This window comes from Zonotrichia leucophrys, chromosome 14 (assembly GCF_028769735.1).
Source record: "Zonotrichia leucophrys gambelii isolate GWCS_2022_RI chromosome 14, RI_Zleu_2.0, whole genome shotgun sequence".
Lineage (NCBI taxonomy): Eukaryota > Metazoa > Chordata > Aves > Passeriformes > Passerellidae > Zonotrichia > Zonotrichia leucophrys.
In genome coordinates this window covers 6,482,322-6,497,973 of record NC_088184.1, presented here as the reverse complement: position 1 = coordinate 6,497,973, position 15,652 = coordinate 6,482,322, and the positions used below count along the sequence as shown (strand labels likewise).

General features: G+C 38.3%; 1 protein-coding gene across 1 annotated transcript in view; it reads left to right on the top strand.

Moving 5' to 3' along the window:
- LOC135454311 (uncharacterized) overlaps window positions 1–15,652 on the top strand; it is a 73,498-nt gene that overhangs the window by 19,971 nt on the left and 37,875 nt on the right. The window contains exons 15-33 of the mRNA XM_064726306.1: window positions 518–636; window positions 1,630–1,911; window positions 2,921–3,076; window positions 3,520–3,704; window positions 4,457–4,639; window positions 4,774–4,865; window positions 5,046–5,215; window positions 5,500–5,659; window positions 6,716–6,795; window positions 7,306–7,486; window positions 8,562–8,717; window positions 9,927–10,060; window positions 10,170–10,328; window positions 10,900–11,080; window positions 11,542–11,753; window positions 12,257–12,445; window positions 13,323–13,462; window positions 14,813–14,975; window positions 15,098–15,184. Coding sequence (XP_064582376.1) covers window positions 518–636; window positions 1,630–1,911; window positions 2,921–3,076; window positions 3,520–3,704; window positions 4,457–4,639; window positions 4,774–4,865; window positions 5,046–5,215; window positions 5,500–5,659; window positions 6,716–6,795; window positions 7,306–7,486; window positions 8,562–8,717; window positions 9,927–10,060; window positions 10,170–10,328; window positions 10,900–11,080; window positions 11,542–11,753; window positions 12,257–12,445; window positions 13,323–13,462; window positions 14,813–14,975; window positions 15,098–15,184 — 3,029 coding nt within the window. The remainder of the gene's footprint in view (window positions 1–517; window positions 637–1,629; window positions 1,912–2,920; window positions 3,077–3,519; window positions 3,705–4,456; window positions 4,640–4,773; window positions 4,866–5,045; window positions 5,216–5,499; window positions 5,660–6,715; window positions 6,796–7,305; window positions 7,487–8,561; window positions 8,718–9,926; window positions 10,061–10,169; window positions 10,329–10,899; window positions 11,081–11,541; window positions 11,754–12,256; window positions 12,446–13,322; window positions 13,463–14,812; window positions 14,976–15,097; window positions 15,185–15,652) is intronic.

Genomic DNA, 15,652 nt, shown 5'->3' with positions numbered 1-15,652 from the left:
GGACACTAAGAACCAATGAACACTTAAGATTACTTTTGTGAACATCAACTTTTAATTCCTTCCTTAGTTAACTTCCTTTGCAGCCACTGGGGACTGGGTTGTTTTTTCTTCTCCTAATCCATGTGCTGTCCTTGGTATAAGAAAAGAGTCAAACTAGTTCCTTTCTGTTTCACTATCTGTTCATTTGTTTTCAGTGAAAATGCTAGATGTTGTTTTTCAGAGTTACATTTTAATTTTCTGTCCATTTCCTCCAGTGCATTTATGTATCTTATGCACTATAAATACTTTCCTTTTGATGTTAGTGAGATAATACCCAGTAATATCCAGTAAATATGGAATTCCAGTAACTGGAAGTTACTTACAGTAAACCTTTGCTGTATTAAAAAGTTAAATATTTTCACCTGTTGACAATGTTTCATTCACCATCTTCTTATTGAGTGGAGTAACAGTTTCCAAAAAATTATGAATTTTGCAAAACATATGAGAACAGCTAACAGACATCTATTTTCTATTGCAGCTGGTGCAGGTGCAAATATGGAAGCATCAGTGGTCTTTTCTCCTACATCTTTTCTACCACGATCAGTCATGACAAATTTGACTGTTCACTTCATGGGACAGGCTATAAATCTCCTGGAGGCAAGTTTATGGATTTTTTAATTGTGGGAGTGTTTTATCCCCCTTCTCAAGTGACACTTGGAATATTGAAGTACAAAGCATTTTCTGCTTTCCTATTGCAGTTCCTTTAGCAAAATGTGCTTTTCAGTGCTGTAGCACAGTTGTCTCAGACTGGTGAGCCCTTTGTGTAATGGGCTTAGTCAAAATAAAAGCACTATTGCTCTAGGAAAGTGACTTCTACTCAGCTCTTGTTGATTCAAATGAAACATTAAAGTCAGTGCTTCCTGAGACACTGCTCCTGTTTAGGATGGTAAGATTCCTTTTCTTGATGTACAGTGGGAAATGGATTGCCTTGGGTACACCATTGCTTTAATTCAGAGGTAGATTCATTTGTACTTAGCTGAAGTCACTGTTCCAGTGCCATTGACCTTCCAGTGCTTGGCACATTTCAATGACCTGCCTGTAACCTCATCATCTTTACCTGCTGTGCCAGGTAACAATGTGCACATGAAAAAAAGAAAGTATTTAATGTAGCCTTCAGAGCTCAAGTTTAAGCTTGCAAGAGAACAAAACTTTTTTTCAGTGCTACATACCCTGGATTTATCTATGTTAGTAATTCTGTTTTAAGCAAACTTCCAAACAGAATCTTATTTCAGAGCATGAAAATGATGTGTTATTGTTTTCCAGCCAAAATACAGTTTTTAACATGCCAAAATAGCAGTATCCCCTTTTGGCCCATTATGGTGTAAATGGATCTTAATACCTGAAGGAAAAAGTATTTTTATTTTGGACTGAGCTTTACATATCTAATTTTTTGGGGAAGATTTAATACTGGAATATCCAGTATTGAATGCTGAAGGAGGTAGAATGCTAAACTTGGTAGACTGTGATCTTGCCTTCCAAATCTTTTGTGTTGGTTATATCTGGTTGTATATTTGATTTTTCTGCTTTAGAACTGACCGTGGCCTATACATGTCACTGTTAGGCTTTTGACTGCTGCATGCTTTTCACTAGGTTGGTGTACGATTGGAGAATGCTGAAACTCTCATAGAGAAGGGGTTTGGGCCAAAATCTTCTACTTTCAGTGACTATTTTTTTGGAAACACCAAAGAAGGAAACCACAAATCAGAAACTGCAGTGGAGACAGCAGAAGAGGTCAAGCAGAGGAACCCGACTTTGAAGCGCTACAGCCCCACTGAGCATCTTGTGAGCAAGTCTGGCAAGCCAAAGCTGAGAAAAACAAACCAAAACTGTCTTGGTAGAAAATACAGTAAGATGAATGAATTAGTCAAAAAGGTAACTGAATCTGTAGATCTTGGAAAAATTAATGACATTTTCCAGTCAAACACAGGGCCCCATCTCACACTGGGCAAATGCTCTGGATCACTGGGACTCCTTTGCATAAAGCACATGTAACTCAATCTGCTCACTTGCAGAGAACTTAACAGCTGCAGAAAATACGGAGCAGCAAAGAGCCAGATCTTTAGGGTTTTTTTCAGATTGTTTTATTGTCTCAAAACAATGACACTCAGCCATGGGATTATGTTGCCTGTGTTTGGGCTTCCTCTCATTATTTTGAGCTCTGGTCCCTTTATGCTGATGTCCTTTTGTCGATTGACTGCTGTGGCACTGTAAACAGCTGCTTGATGTTGAGTTCCTGAGTCCTGTTGTTTGCAATCTGACTTCCCAGTTTGATGTCAGATGTTACATTGAGGCTTTGTGAATTTACTCATTTTTGGAGAGAGCTATGTTTTATGTACACAACAGGGAAGCTCTGAGAATTGACTTCAGTTGTTGATGTATTAGCTGGAAAAATCAGGAACTGTGATTCATTTAGTTTGTCTTAGATGATCTCTCTTCTTGGACTCATCTTCTTAGGGTTTCTTCTTAGAGAGTAAGCTCATGATATTGTGTTGCTATGGTATGGTAGAATTGTAAGGACAGAAAATGTAAAATTTTTACTTTCTAGCAGTTGATTTAGCAATCAAGGCATCCCTAATGTTGTTTTGAGATTGTATTTTTCAAAGCTTCATCTACTTATGGGTATGTATTGTAATACTTCTCCTTTGGCTGTCCTATTATGACCAGTGTCCATAGTACAGGCAGCTTGTGTGCTGTGGAGCTGAAGTGTTGCTGGAAAGAACAGCTGCTAATCCAGGGTCTGAAGTGGTCTCCAAAGTACTTGTAAAAGGGAGAATAATGTTTCTTTACTAATAGCATAGCCTGCATTGAGGAATTGTTTATTGTGAGTTTGAAAGGAAATTATAACACACTTCCTTTTGATTTCTTTTTTTTACCATGTCAGTTCACTGAGAGGACAGTAAGAAAGGAGGCGTTGAAATGTGAGCTAAGCATGAAAATCTTTGGAAATGAACTTAGCTTCTTAAATTGTGAAGATTTAAGAAAACAAATGAAACATTATTCCTTAAATCTGGCTGAGTTGGCTGTCAAACTTCTGAAGGTAAAAGGAACCTTTTTTCTATTTCAAAGTAAATACCTTGAGAAACTGCCTTCTGACAGATATGTTAAAGATACAAAATATTGCTTGTTATTTCTCTAAATTGAACTCTAAAAGACACCAGTGTATAGTTGGTTTAAACAGCATTCAGTACATTAGGCCAAGATTTGTTCTGCTGTTTAATGGTTCTTACTTCTCTCATTCAAATCCATCCATGCTTAAATGCAAATTCTTTTTTTAACTAGAGTAGGACTGGTGTCTGACTCATGCCATGGCCATAGGCAGGCTTTGGGCTGCTTTCTTCTTTGTGTCCCAGATCAGCTCAGGTAAAAACACTTTTACAATAGACAGATGCAGTCAAAAGTTATATCTGACAAATTTATTGAATGCTAACTCTATTATGCAAAATAATATTCTGGGTTTTGTTTGGGTTTTGTTCACCACAGGGGCAGGAGGTCCAGTTTAATAAAAGGATGAGCTTGGCCACTGAAGAGCTGCAGTTTCCAGCAATTTCAGGCTTTCCTGTTCAACTGGCAGTCAATGCCTCAGCAGCAATCAACGTAAAAATAAAAGGGAATGCTGATTTCAAACAACAGTCCAATTTCTTTCTAAATGGATATATCAAGCCAAGGTATTAAATGCTGCAAATGTGTCCCTTTCACATGTCCCTGATGTAAAGTAGCAATTCCTGCTGTGAAAGTTTTGTGTCTATTAATTAATTAGGAGATTCCTGAAGAACAAAAGCAGTCATCATCTTTCTGTTGCTGAATGGTTGCCATGGTGTAAGGGCAGCAGTGCTTTCCTGTCCTGCCTGTCTGATTTTGAACTCTCACTGTGTTATTCCAGTACTGGTCTAAGCTGACTATTCCTCTCTGTCTCTAGATCAGACTCCTGAATTGTTGATGCAGATGATTTTTTTGGAATGTTTTACATGTGACAAGGGGATTTTTATTGGGATCAAATAATGCTCTTACAGGTTATGGATGCACAAACCAGTGGAGGATTCAACCCTGTGTTTCCTTACCTGGCTATTTTAGCTTTTGTACATACTGAATGGGTTACTAAACTTTACTAAGCGCTGTACAGAGAGAAACTTGCCCTGTGATACTCAATTCTAATTGTTTTCCCTATCTTAATATTTCATGCTGAAAGCTGCATTCAAATCTCCTCCTTATGAGACACAGTAAAACTATAATTCATGTTAGAAAGTGTGTGTTGGTGTACATGCAATCTTTTCAGTTATTTCCTGAAACAAAACTAGTTCATGATTTTAATCACAGAATATACTGTGTTACAGCATTAAATGCTGTGTATTTATTGAAGAGGTTTAAATTAAGTGCTTTAAAAAGAAACTCTATTTCATGTACATGAATCTTTCAACAGTGCATTTGTTCAGCTCTCTGTCCAAATGGGAATTGTGGGGACTCTGGGACAAGCTGGCCTAAAGTGGTTAACAGGAATGAGGACATCTACTAGTCTTGATGGGGGGATCCAGGTGAAGAAGGGGAAAGAGCTCAAAGTTTTCTTGAACACTCCAGAAGAATCTATGGAGATAATTAATTTCAGGTAAGATTAAGCACGGGCATCTTCAAAAACAGTAACTGTTAACTTTCTTGAATATAACTGACAATTTTCTTTAAATATTGCTGTAACTTTAGCATAATTGATTTTAAGTTATTGTTCAAAATTCTTGGTTGTAGCTCTAAACTCTACTACAGAATGGTGGATGAGACAGAGGATATAGATGTCTTCCAAGACCACACAGAGAGCAGGTCCTGCACTAGGGAGGAAGGTGAGTCCAGCTATTATGTTTGTCTTAGAAAGGCATTCTGAAATATCCATAACAGATTGTTTTATTCACTAGAGTTTCTTTTTTCACATATTATTTCTAAAGTTCTACAGTGCAATGTTAATTTTTGTGTTTTCTTTGTTTGCTGTTCTAATTGAATGTTCAACTGTTGTCTTCCACTAGTATCTGAGATTATTGGCTGGCAGCTGTGTTCTGCATTGTCCTATCCTGACCCAGCCAGTGGTTTGGTTTTCCCCCTCAGTGGACCTTTGAGAGTGGCTGTGACATTAACTAAGCAGGACAGAGGCCTGCAGCAGTACGTGGTGGAAGCTGCCTATGACCACATAGCTCAGGTACCACTGGCATGCTGGGCTCTGCCTTTAGCTGCAGTTTGCTGTTCTGGTGGATCTCAGTACTGCACATTCAACCCTCTGCATTCCAAACTCTGTGTTATTGTTCATTCCATTCCCAATATATGGGAAGATATGTTGGACACAAATTGCTGATGCTGATAGGAGGTGTATACTCTTTTTATCTACAAAACAGCACACACAAACAATCTCTTGTCTCAGTGTGGGAGATTTGTTTTGTAAATGGTGTGCTAATGAATAATGTGATTATCCTTTTTTTCTTTCAGGAGAATTCATGGATCCCTAGTGAAGCTGTCTTTCACTTCTTCCTTGGGACTCCAAAGTCAGACTTGAAAAGAGATATTGGTGTTGACCTAAGTTTTAGTGTCCCACAGAGGAAATTCAGAATCCAATTTATGCAACCCAAGAAAAAAATTGAGATTGATGGTAGGTTTTTCAACTAAGAGCCTGATCATCAGCTAATATCAGTTAGGAGAACTGCATTACAATTAACTGAGAAATATCAGCGTATTTCACTCACTAACCTAATGCTGAAACTACTATGTGATAACTGTTCAGTTTGCTGCTTTAGGAAGCAGCTATTCCCAATTTGGGGTTTGCATCTTGGTTAAGACTATATTTTGCACAATCACAGGTTCAGTACCTGGTTCATAAAGTCATGTTAGAGAAAAAGCTGTTACCAGGATTGATGAATTGAAGGCTAAAGAATATGGTGCATTGTTCTGACATCTTTTACATATGCTGATCTTGCCTTACTGTTTCAATTTCCTGTGTTCTGTTAGTTGTGAGATGAAGTTAGTTGTTGCTAAATCACTGAAGTACTGACTATGATATTGTCATCCATTATAATAAAAAATAACAGTTTAATCACAGTGTACCATAGAATTCAGAATCTACAAAACCCATTGAGGAAATATAGACTGATCAATTAATGGTAATAATATAGCTGCAACATATTGCAGCTGCTTTGGTGTGCTGGTCAAGTGATGCTTTGTGTTGATGTATTCTACCATATCATGTATTTAGAATTTTCCACTCCGATTTTTTTTTTTTTTTTTTGATCCTGGTTATTTCCAAATGGATTGCAAGGAAGCTTTACCAACACTGTGCAAAGCTTTGTGTGCACAGTGTTCTGAGCTCCTGAAATGTCTCCACAGCACAACACAACTTACAAGTTTTAGCACAGGCCTAAAGTGCATAAATCAATTCCAGAACTAAGCTGGTTTTGTTGGAGACAGCTTCTTTACCTCTTCTCAATTATTCTCCTCAGAATATATTTTCAAAATTACTAGTTTATTCTGAAGACACTTTGCAAAATGCCTTTGCAAATTCTGATCCTAACTTTTTCTTCTTTGACTGATATTTATGTTTTTAATCTCTCTGTATCTATTGTTTATAAAAAGAACAGCTATCATTTCAAGTTCAGTCTTAAGAAGCATCACTGAACAGTAAAGAAAAAGTAAAGTTTTCTTTTTCTCCAAGGGAGGATTGAGTTCTCTAAAAGTTCCCGAGTTGGACACCTGGAGCTGATAGTGGATGACCGAGATGTGTATTACATTAAGGTATGTTTGCATTTCATAAGGTCTCCTTCTAGCATGAATACTTACATAAAAGCACAAAAAAGAAAGGCAGGGAAAATACACATATTGAAAAACAGTTTTGTGAGCAATCCATCAGAGGAATTACCAGTTCTCCTTATTACATATTTTTGAGATAGCCTCAGTGCTAAATTTCAACCTAAAACTCTGTGAGACCGCCAATATTTTCAGTAACACCCTATTAACTTCTGGCCTGGTATTGTAACATTTGCAGTGATTTCAGTCCTAAAACCAGCAGAAGCTGAAGGAAGTAGTATCTTGCACCACTGTGACCTCTGTGTAACTGGAAAAACAAATCCATCCTTCCTCCCCATTATTTATCAATGGCAAGTTTTAGGCTTGAAAAACATGTCTTTTCTTCCTCCTCTCATCTCATTTCTGAAACACCCAAGTCTATACTATTGCTTTCTTAAAACTTCACTTATGTTGTTCAGCAGCTTGAGGTTTGCTTTTTGATTTGTTTGTTTGTTCTAGGGAATGGCAGATTTGCAGGTGCTGAGTGGAGAGCAGAGATACATGGCCCAGCTGGAGGTAAAGCTGATAAAGCAAAGCAGTCCTATCATTTTGTCAGGAAACATCACTAAACAGCTTGGCAAGAAGATAGCTTTTTCAGTATCTCTGCATAATTTGTTGAAGGATGCTGCCTTTCTTTCAGGTTAGAGGACAGTAAGTATTTGCCATATAAATGCAAGTTCTGCAGCTGTTATTTGTTAGAGTTGCATGGTTTTGGACATTTATTCCTTAAATTTCTTTCAAGTCCATAAGGACTCCTTTTTAAAATTACTATCCTGCATAAATTAATACAAATATATATATTTCAGAATAAAATAAATTTTAAAATAAGTCTGTTTTGAATTACTGTTGGAAAGGGTAGACGAAATAAGATGAAAGGAATTACTTGATAAAAACATGCCAAAAAATAACAGCTGTTTTTCACTTTTATTAGTACAAAACAGTGCAGAGACACATATTTGTAGCTGAATGTCTCTTAAGACCTGCTGTTCTAAAAATCTTGAAGACTTTTTTTCTCATAAATAAGCTAAGAGGAAAATACAAGAGAAAGTATTAGAAAGAGAGCCTTAATATTTGTATAACATCAATACATTAAAATTAAAATAATACAGTGAAATAAACCAGTAATTTATGTCTAAAGCTCTCATTTTTGACTGAAATGTCATAGGGTTACATGGTACTTTCAAACAGAACTAAGGAGTGCAGAAGGCAGTTTGTGTTTTGGTGGATGATCTTTTGGTGAAGTTTTCATCCTTAGCTTTCACATGGATTGCCAGTGACTGTATCCAAGCCAGTTCTGGTCTGATTTCAAACTCCCAGCACCTGAGAACTTGGCTGCACCAGCTGTGCTGCTGCAAAGCCACAGGCTTGCTCTGACTTTATTGGAGGTGAACATCCACATGTTCACACGTTAGGGCTTAGTTAATCAAAAGGTCTGTCTGTCTGAATTTATTTCCTTTGAGAAGCAGCTTTGGCTGCATGCATTTCAATAAGCTTGAAGCAGGTTGTGAGAAGTGTGGTCTGCAGGCTGTCTGTGGAGATGAAGAAAGACACTTTCTGAACATCCAGCTCTGTCTTTCAATCTGTTCACTACACAGGGAGTTCGTAATGGTGGAGAGACTGAATGCCCTTTTGGTTTCCCCACTGTAGTATTCCTTTAACTAGCTGAAGTAACTTCAAGTTCTATCACTGCATAATCATTTCTCTTCTTTCTATAGGACTTCTGGAGAAAAAGGTTGATGGTAAGCAGAGACAATACTCATTGGAAGGGGAGACCCACCTGCCAGGTGTTCTTGGAGTTCATGCCATTGCTCTTCTCCAGCAGCGTGAGGGATTGTGGTCTCATGGTCTGCAGATTAAATATGGACTCCTAGGTACACTGAAAAACAGGGAAAGTAAAAGTATTCTGTATTACTCATTTTTCCTACAAGATTTGCCTCTGTGTTTAGAGCACAGTAGAAAGATTTCAGTTAATTTTTAAACTGTGATCTGAAACTTGGAACAAGTTTCTGTTTCAGTTGGATATACTTTACTCTTTGAGTCTGCAAATAAAACCAATTTTTTTTTTAACGGGCTTTTCATAAGCATATCCATCATTAGATTAAAAATCACTTTTTCAATGAGAATTGCTCCTAATTAATTTGTGTTTTCAGATGATTGCATGCATGCACTCAATAATATGAGGGGTGGTTTCTAGGAAGCAGCCTGGCTTTGCTCCCCTGGTTGCAATATAGGAATTGTGTTAATTTGGTGGGACAAAGCAGGTGAACATCAGTGCAGTTATATCAAAGTATTGAATGCTTGTAGTAGCTAATCATGCTAAATGTTACAGGGGGATTGTTTATGCTAATTCTGTTGCACCTTCAGAGAGTAGGTAGCAATATGAATAATAAAGTTTTCTTAAACCTACACAGGCATAGCCCCATAATTTTGCTAAAAAATGGCATGCTGATCACAGCATTTTATAAACAGCAAAGAAAACATACCTGAACACTTAAACACTACCTTAAGATGCCTGGCTGTAGCTATGAAATTGTGCAGTTAGATACTTGGAGCATAGTTACACTTCAGTTCAAACCTGGTTTGACAGCTATTCCACCTGAAGTGTTCAGCAAATACTTCTGTGCTGAAGTACTGGATTTTTAGTTTTAAAAAGTATTCCTAGTTATTAGTTGGAGCTTCAAATTCAGTATTGTAATTTTCTTCTCAATGTCCAGAAAGGCTGGAAGTTTTTTGGATTTTTTTTAAAGATGAAATGTCGTGTAATGTCATGGTGTTGGGAGCTAGGTGGTAACAGAAAATCATCAGACATTTTGTGATACCAAGAAAGCTGTCAAGCTTGATCATGATTAGTTTGTAGGTCTTTTACTTCAACCAGGTAAAATTCTGTTTAAATAATGAAGTTTGTGCATTTATAGGATAAATCAACAAGGATATAGTTGTAAAAATAAACAAATCTCACTTTGATGTTCTGAAAAGTAGAACTCTTGAAGCCAGTGCCAGATTTATATATATTTATATAAACATTTTGAAAGATTAATTCTGATTTACTTGAATAAGTAACTGTGATTTAACTTGAGCAGGAGAGGCAAAAACCCCTTGCCACGAGTGCCACACGCAGCAGAAAGCTCAGGTGGAGACGGGTGCCCGGGGCTCCTACAGCCTGGAGCTGGGCCATGAGCTTCACTGCGGGCAGGCTCCCTCCTACAGCCACCAGGTGGGTGCTGGGCCAGGCACTCTGTGCTGGGCACCCCTGTGGCACCTGTACTCAGGGCTCTCAACAGCAGCAAGAGATCACAGCAAAAAGGCAATGCCCTCTTCTGTAGGTTCACCTGAAACATGAAGTGACTGCATCTTGGATTTCCTCCCAGATGGAAGTGAACTATGGGAAACATTGGGATGAAATAAACAACAAGAAGAAAGTGCTGATCAGCCAAGCCTTTAAGAACAGTTCCAGTTCATCTGTAGTCAGCTATTTCATGGAGGTAATAGTGATGGTTGAAAAGTAAGACCTTCACTTCAAATATTTAACAGACAGACTAATAATAAATTTTGTATTTTTTTTATTACAACCTTTTTTTTAAAAGTATGATGTGTACTAATAATATAAGGCAAGTACCCAGACCTAATAATTTTGAGCTTGGTGAGGTCTTAGCTCAGAGACGCTGAATCTCTGACATTTGCTAGAAGATAAATTTTGCAAATACTGGAAAAGTTGGGGTGTAATTTGCTCTGAGGGTTTTGCATTATTAACTCATATAAAATGATTGTAGAGATTTATGAAAGCTGCTTTGGTGACACAATGTGGAAGGAGGGCACAGGTTATAACAACTCAGAATATTACAGCATTTTTATTTTTGACTCTCCTGTAGTTGTAACAAATGCATATTAAAGAAACTTCAGTCTATAACTGGTGAACATGCATGAAAATCTATAGAGTGAATGGCAAATGTGCAAAGGCAGAATCTGTGACCTTCCTGCTTCTGTGTGTGTAACTTACACAGCCCTGAGAATGGGATCTTGTTTTTATTTAAAGTTGCTTCACTTCTTTTCCAGTTTACCATGCAAGTCCTGGAAAAACAGATGAATTATAGAATCCAGCTGCAGCACTTGCACACCTCTCAGGTGTATTTGCAGAGCAGCACCAACTTTGAGGTGCAGTATAATGACCATGTGCCATTTGTGGCTGGGCTGCAGTGGAAGGATGCATCCAGAAATGGCCTGAAGAAGTGGGAAGGTGAAGTACCACAAACCATTTCCAGTCTGTGATTAGAAAAGCAGGCATTGGAAGCTGCTGCCAGGTTTTTGTGAGCAGTTTTGCGTGAGTGCAACAGAATGATAAAGATGTTTGTTGGAAGAGAGAGACCCTGGAGATTGTCCAGCCCAGCTTCCTGCTCCAGTCAGGGCTGTTTCTAGCAATAGATCACATCTGTTGTGGCTTTGTCCAGCTGAGTTTTCAAAATCTCCAACCTATCACAGCCTGGCTGGCCTCTTCCAGCAGTTCCATTTACACAAGTGAAGGACATTAGTTTGATTATATCCAACCCAGAGATTTTAGCAATTGGAAGAGAAAAGTTTGATAATAGCATTTTAGCTTCATTCTGGAACCCCTGGATCTTATCAGCCTTGATGTGGACTTAGAATGCAGGTAGTCTGAAATCTCATGTTTGTGTCAGCTTTAATGTATGTCCCTTGCAGGTGGGTTCAGCATAGACACCCCATGGCTCTACCTGTACACAGCTCACAAACTGCACCAGCCTCAGCATTCTGCTTATTTACTGACATCCCAGCTGACAGCTGCAAGGGCTCTCTCCATTAAAGACCTTGTACTGGAACTATTCTATAAAGACCAAGGCAATGAGAAGGAAGGAAAAGTTCACATTTACACACCAGCTACCACATACCTGCAGGTGGGTGACATGGTGCTTTGCAGGGTGTATGGCTTTGGGGACAGGACTCTGTGGTTTCTAAGCTTCCTCCTCATTTATTTTAGACTGTGATATGCATAGAGATTTAAAACTAATTTAATCATAGTTGCTGTTCATTAGGCAATGTGGTAGACTTCTGTCACTATGCAATTTGACTTATGTTTATGATTAGGATGTTCCTTTATCAGCTTTTCCTCCTTAGGTCACTACTGCCTCAGGCACAGTCATGGAGAAATGTGAGAAACATTCTTGAATGAGAAAAAAGTGTTCATCAACTATTTAGCTTTTTGTCTCTCTCTTGTTTGGAGGAGATAAAATAAACTTTGAACTCTGTCTGGTAATTTGGGGTATTTTGATAATGGAAAAGATGGCACACATTCCTAATAGTTCTTGTAAGTGATCATTCTGTCACCTCTGTGCTGTGCTGCTGCACAATGGAATGCTGTCTGTCCTGGCTCAGCCAGAATAATGTCTTTGTTTTTCAGGCATCCACAGTTAATCATCTTGGGAGGAATGTTCTGCATAGCTATAGTGAAATGGTCTCTCTGTGGAATCAGCTCGTGAAGAATGAGATTCATTTGGAGAATAATGAACGAGCCAAACTTCTCTGCTTTAAGATAAAGAGTACAAAACAGGAATTTAACTTCACAGCCAGCTATCAGAATCTGCCAACGGTGAGAAAGAGAAACAAAAGCAATTTTTTTTTGACTCAGCACTCTCTTCCTGAAAGATGTTATTGCTAGTGTTGAAACTTAAACCCTTCCCGTAATGCATTTATTTCTGTCTCTTTTGACAGGCTGCAGTGTAAATCTAGGTTCAAAAAGAAAACAAAAACTTGTGTGGCATGGTCTGGGGTACTTCTCACCTATTAGAGAGCCCAGTCAGTCAGGGAGGAGAGGGTGAAGAGAGACAGTGTGACTAGAAAGAGAGCTGGAGATGTGGTAATCTCAACTTGATGAAGATGTATGAGAGGTGTAGAAGATTTTGCTGTCCTGGAGAATCAGAATCTCTTGTCTGTTAGTGAGCATGGTAACATCCCAGGTTTATAGGCTATTTTAATCTCTACATCCCTTCTAGTCTTAAAATAATTTTTGCTTTGTTGATGTCTGTGGCACAGGAAGGATAATCAGCAGTTTCTCCTCAAAAGAGGTTCTTTGATCAGTTACTTTGGTCCACTCACACCTTGAAGGAAGTCTTAAAAAGTGTTTTTCTAAACATAGCTTTGAAAATGCTTTTTCCATGCTTTGAAAATCCAGTTTGGTTTTTTATGTACCAGAGCTTGCCTGTGTTCAAGTAGGTGCCACTCAAGTGATACATTAATGGGCATTTGTCTTCTGCTGGAGTCAGTTTTCTACTGATGGCACTTTTAATCCTCTGAGAGATTAACGGAGATCTGGACTTAAACTGCAGCAGAAATGGTTTGTCTGTGAAGTGACAGCCTTGCTGCATCCTGTTGAACAACATGGTTTCCATATTGAGGTTCCTGAATATGAATGCAGTAAATCTGATGCAATTGCCCTTTCCTGTTCTGGTCTCATGATCTGAGTGCAGCCTAAGAAGACAAACTTTTCTGTGAAGATTGTATGGAGAGATTATAAAAGTCAGCCTGTTGTACTGCAGTGCGAAGGTCAGATAAAGGAGCTGAGGAAGGAGAAGATGCTCTATCAGAAACGTGCAACCCTCCATTTCAGGTTTAGTATTCTTATCTCTATCTTTTAAGAATGTTTTGGCCTAAATTTAATGTGCATCTTGGTGCTCTTAGGAAATGTTCTGGGCTTTACAAAGTGAGAGTGGCACATGCACAGAGTCTGTTCTTTGTCCCATCTGGTTCCCTGAACTTGCTCAAGTACAGCAGCTTCATGGGTTGATTTTTTGCATCCATTAGGTTTTGGCCTCTTTGTTGAAATGACAATGAACAGGCCTGTTACAGGCAACAGCCCATGTGTGCTGTGGCATGTTTGCTGGCAGCTCAGCCAGGCAGATAGCCTCCTTTCCTGAAAACAGCAGGATTTATGGTGTGTCCAAACTTGTGTGTGGTGAGAAGTTCCAAAATCCAGATCTGATTCTCTGTGCCTTTTTCCTAGTCCTTAGGCATTATATAGTCATTCTAAAGCCAGAGGTATCCTCTTAGAACATGTAACAAATGATCTTGTTTAGGTTTTGGAATATATTTCCATTTTCTGATGAGAATGAGTACACTTCTCCTACATGCTGGCTGTCCCTGAAATTTCTCTCTTCATTATCCATTACTAAAACCCAGCCTGAAGGCCTTATTAAAAATGTGTGCTCAGATTAGAGACATCTGGATCACTTCTGGGGACATCTCAGCTTTCTTAAGGCACAGCAGCATCAACAGGAGTGCCTTAGGAGCCACTGTGCAGCTTAGAGATAACTAAAACACTGGGAGGTGGCTTTTCAGTAGAAAAATATGTAAATGAAGAGCTGTACCAGGTATTCTAACATGTGTAAAGGCAGTCCAGTGTCTGCTTATAAGGGTTTGTGCATGCTTCCAAGAGGTCTGACTAAGTAAATGTGCAGAAATATTTAATCAAGTCCATAAACCATTACACTGAAGTAAACTACTCCTGGAGCTGTGCAGTGCTGAACTTCTGTTGCACAGGATTCTTGGCATGTAGATACTGTTTCTGCATAAAGCATAAAATGTGGATAGGTGAAATTTTCAAACCTGCCAGGAGCTTTTGGACACTCCCTATTTGAAATGAAGTCTTGGCCATGCAGGTGTAGAAGGTGTATGTGCTGGTTGTGCATGTCAGAACTTGAGAGCAGAACCTTCTCCCATGCATTTACCAAATCCAGGATGGAAACTCTATCAAAAATTCAGGCTAGTGTGTGGAGTTTGTATAAATTGTCATTATGCTCTGTAGTTTCCTAAATGTCCAGTCCCATGTGTTTTGCTTCTATACCTGACACCCTGGTGGTAGCAGATAACTTTGGAGTTCAAATTGAACTCTGCATGATTTCTTTTTGTAGTTGTCTATTAAGATCTTTTACACTTTGTTTATTTCTTGGGTTTTTTCCAGGCATCCTTTTAAAGTGCCTTTTCTGCAGAGCTTCTTTCTGCAGGAGACATTTACTGTTGACAAAAAGCAAAAGCACTATTTCATGGAAACAAAAGTTTTGATAAATGGAGTGGAGGAAACAGTTCAGACTCTCATACTTGGTTACCAACCTGAAAACCCCTATGTGAGTTATCCAAAAACTTCCTGTAGTCTGATATACCAAAGCAGCTTGTAAATGAGTGGTTTACTGGAGAAAAATGCCATTTTACTTATGGTCCTTGCATTTTTTCTCAAACTTCTTTTTAGATTTGTGCTGGCTTAACTCATCCTTATAACTACAGCATGTTTCCCAAAGATGTTGAAATGTGCATTTTAACTCTAAGTCATCAAAATGTGAGTAAATTTCCCATTAGATTAGTTAGGAGACATTAATTATCTGTTTATTTACACTTTGTCTTTTCAGACCTCACTTGCTATAGGTCTTTAGTTTCTCACCACAGAGTTACTGCAACCAAAATTTTCAGAGGGTGATTATGTCCTTGGTACCTCCTTTATTTTGTATAATAATATGTTGTGTAGTAATCCATGATAAGAATACTAGAAATATTATTTTTAGAATGTTATTATGCATGAATGTTATTAATAAAACAAGTACTGGGATAGAATGGATTCAGGGTTCTCACCCTTATCTAGCTGTGTCTATTCATCTTTCTTACCAAATGTATTTTTTAAGCTATTTTTCCTTATTCTCTTGTTTTTCATTCTGAGCCAAAATGTAATAAGTTGAAACCTTCATTTTTCATGATGTGTAGGGATGACTTCTCTGACCTTCCATAATACACAGGGTTAATGCTCAGTGCA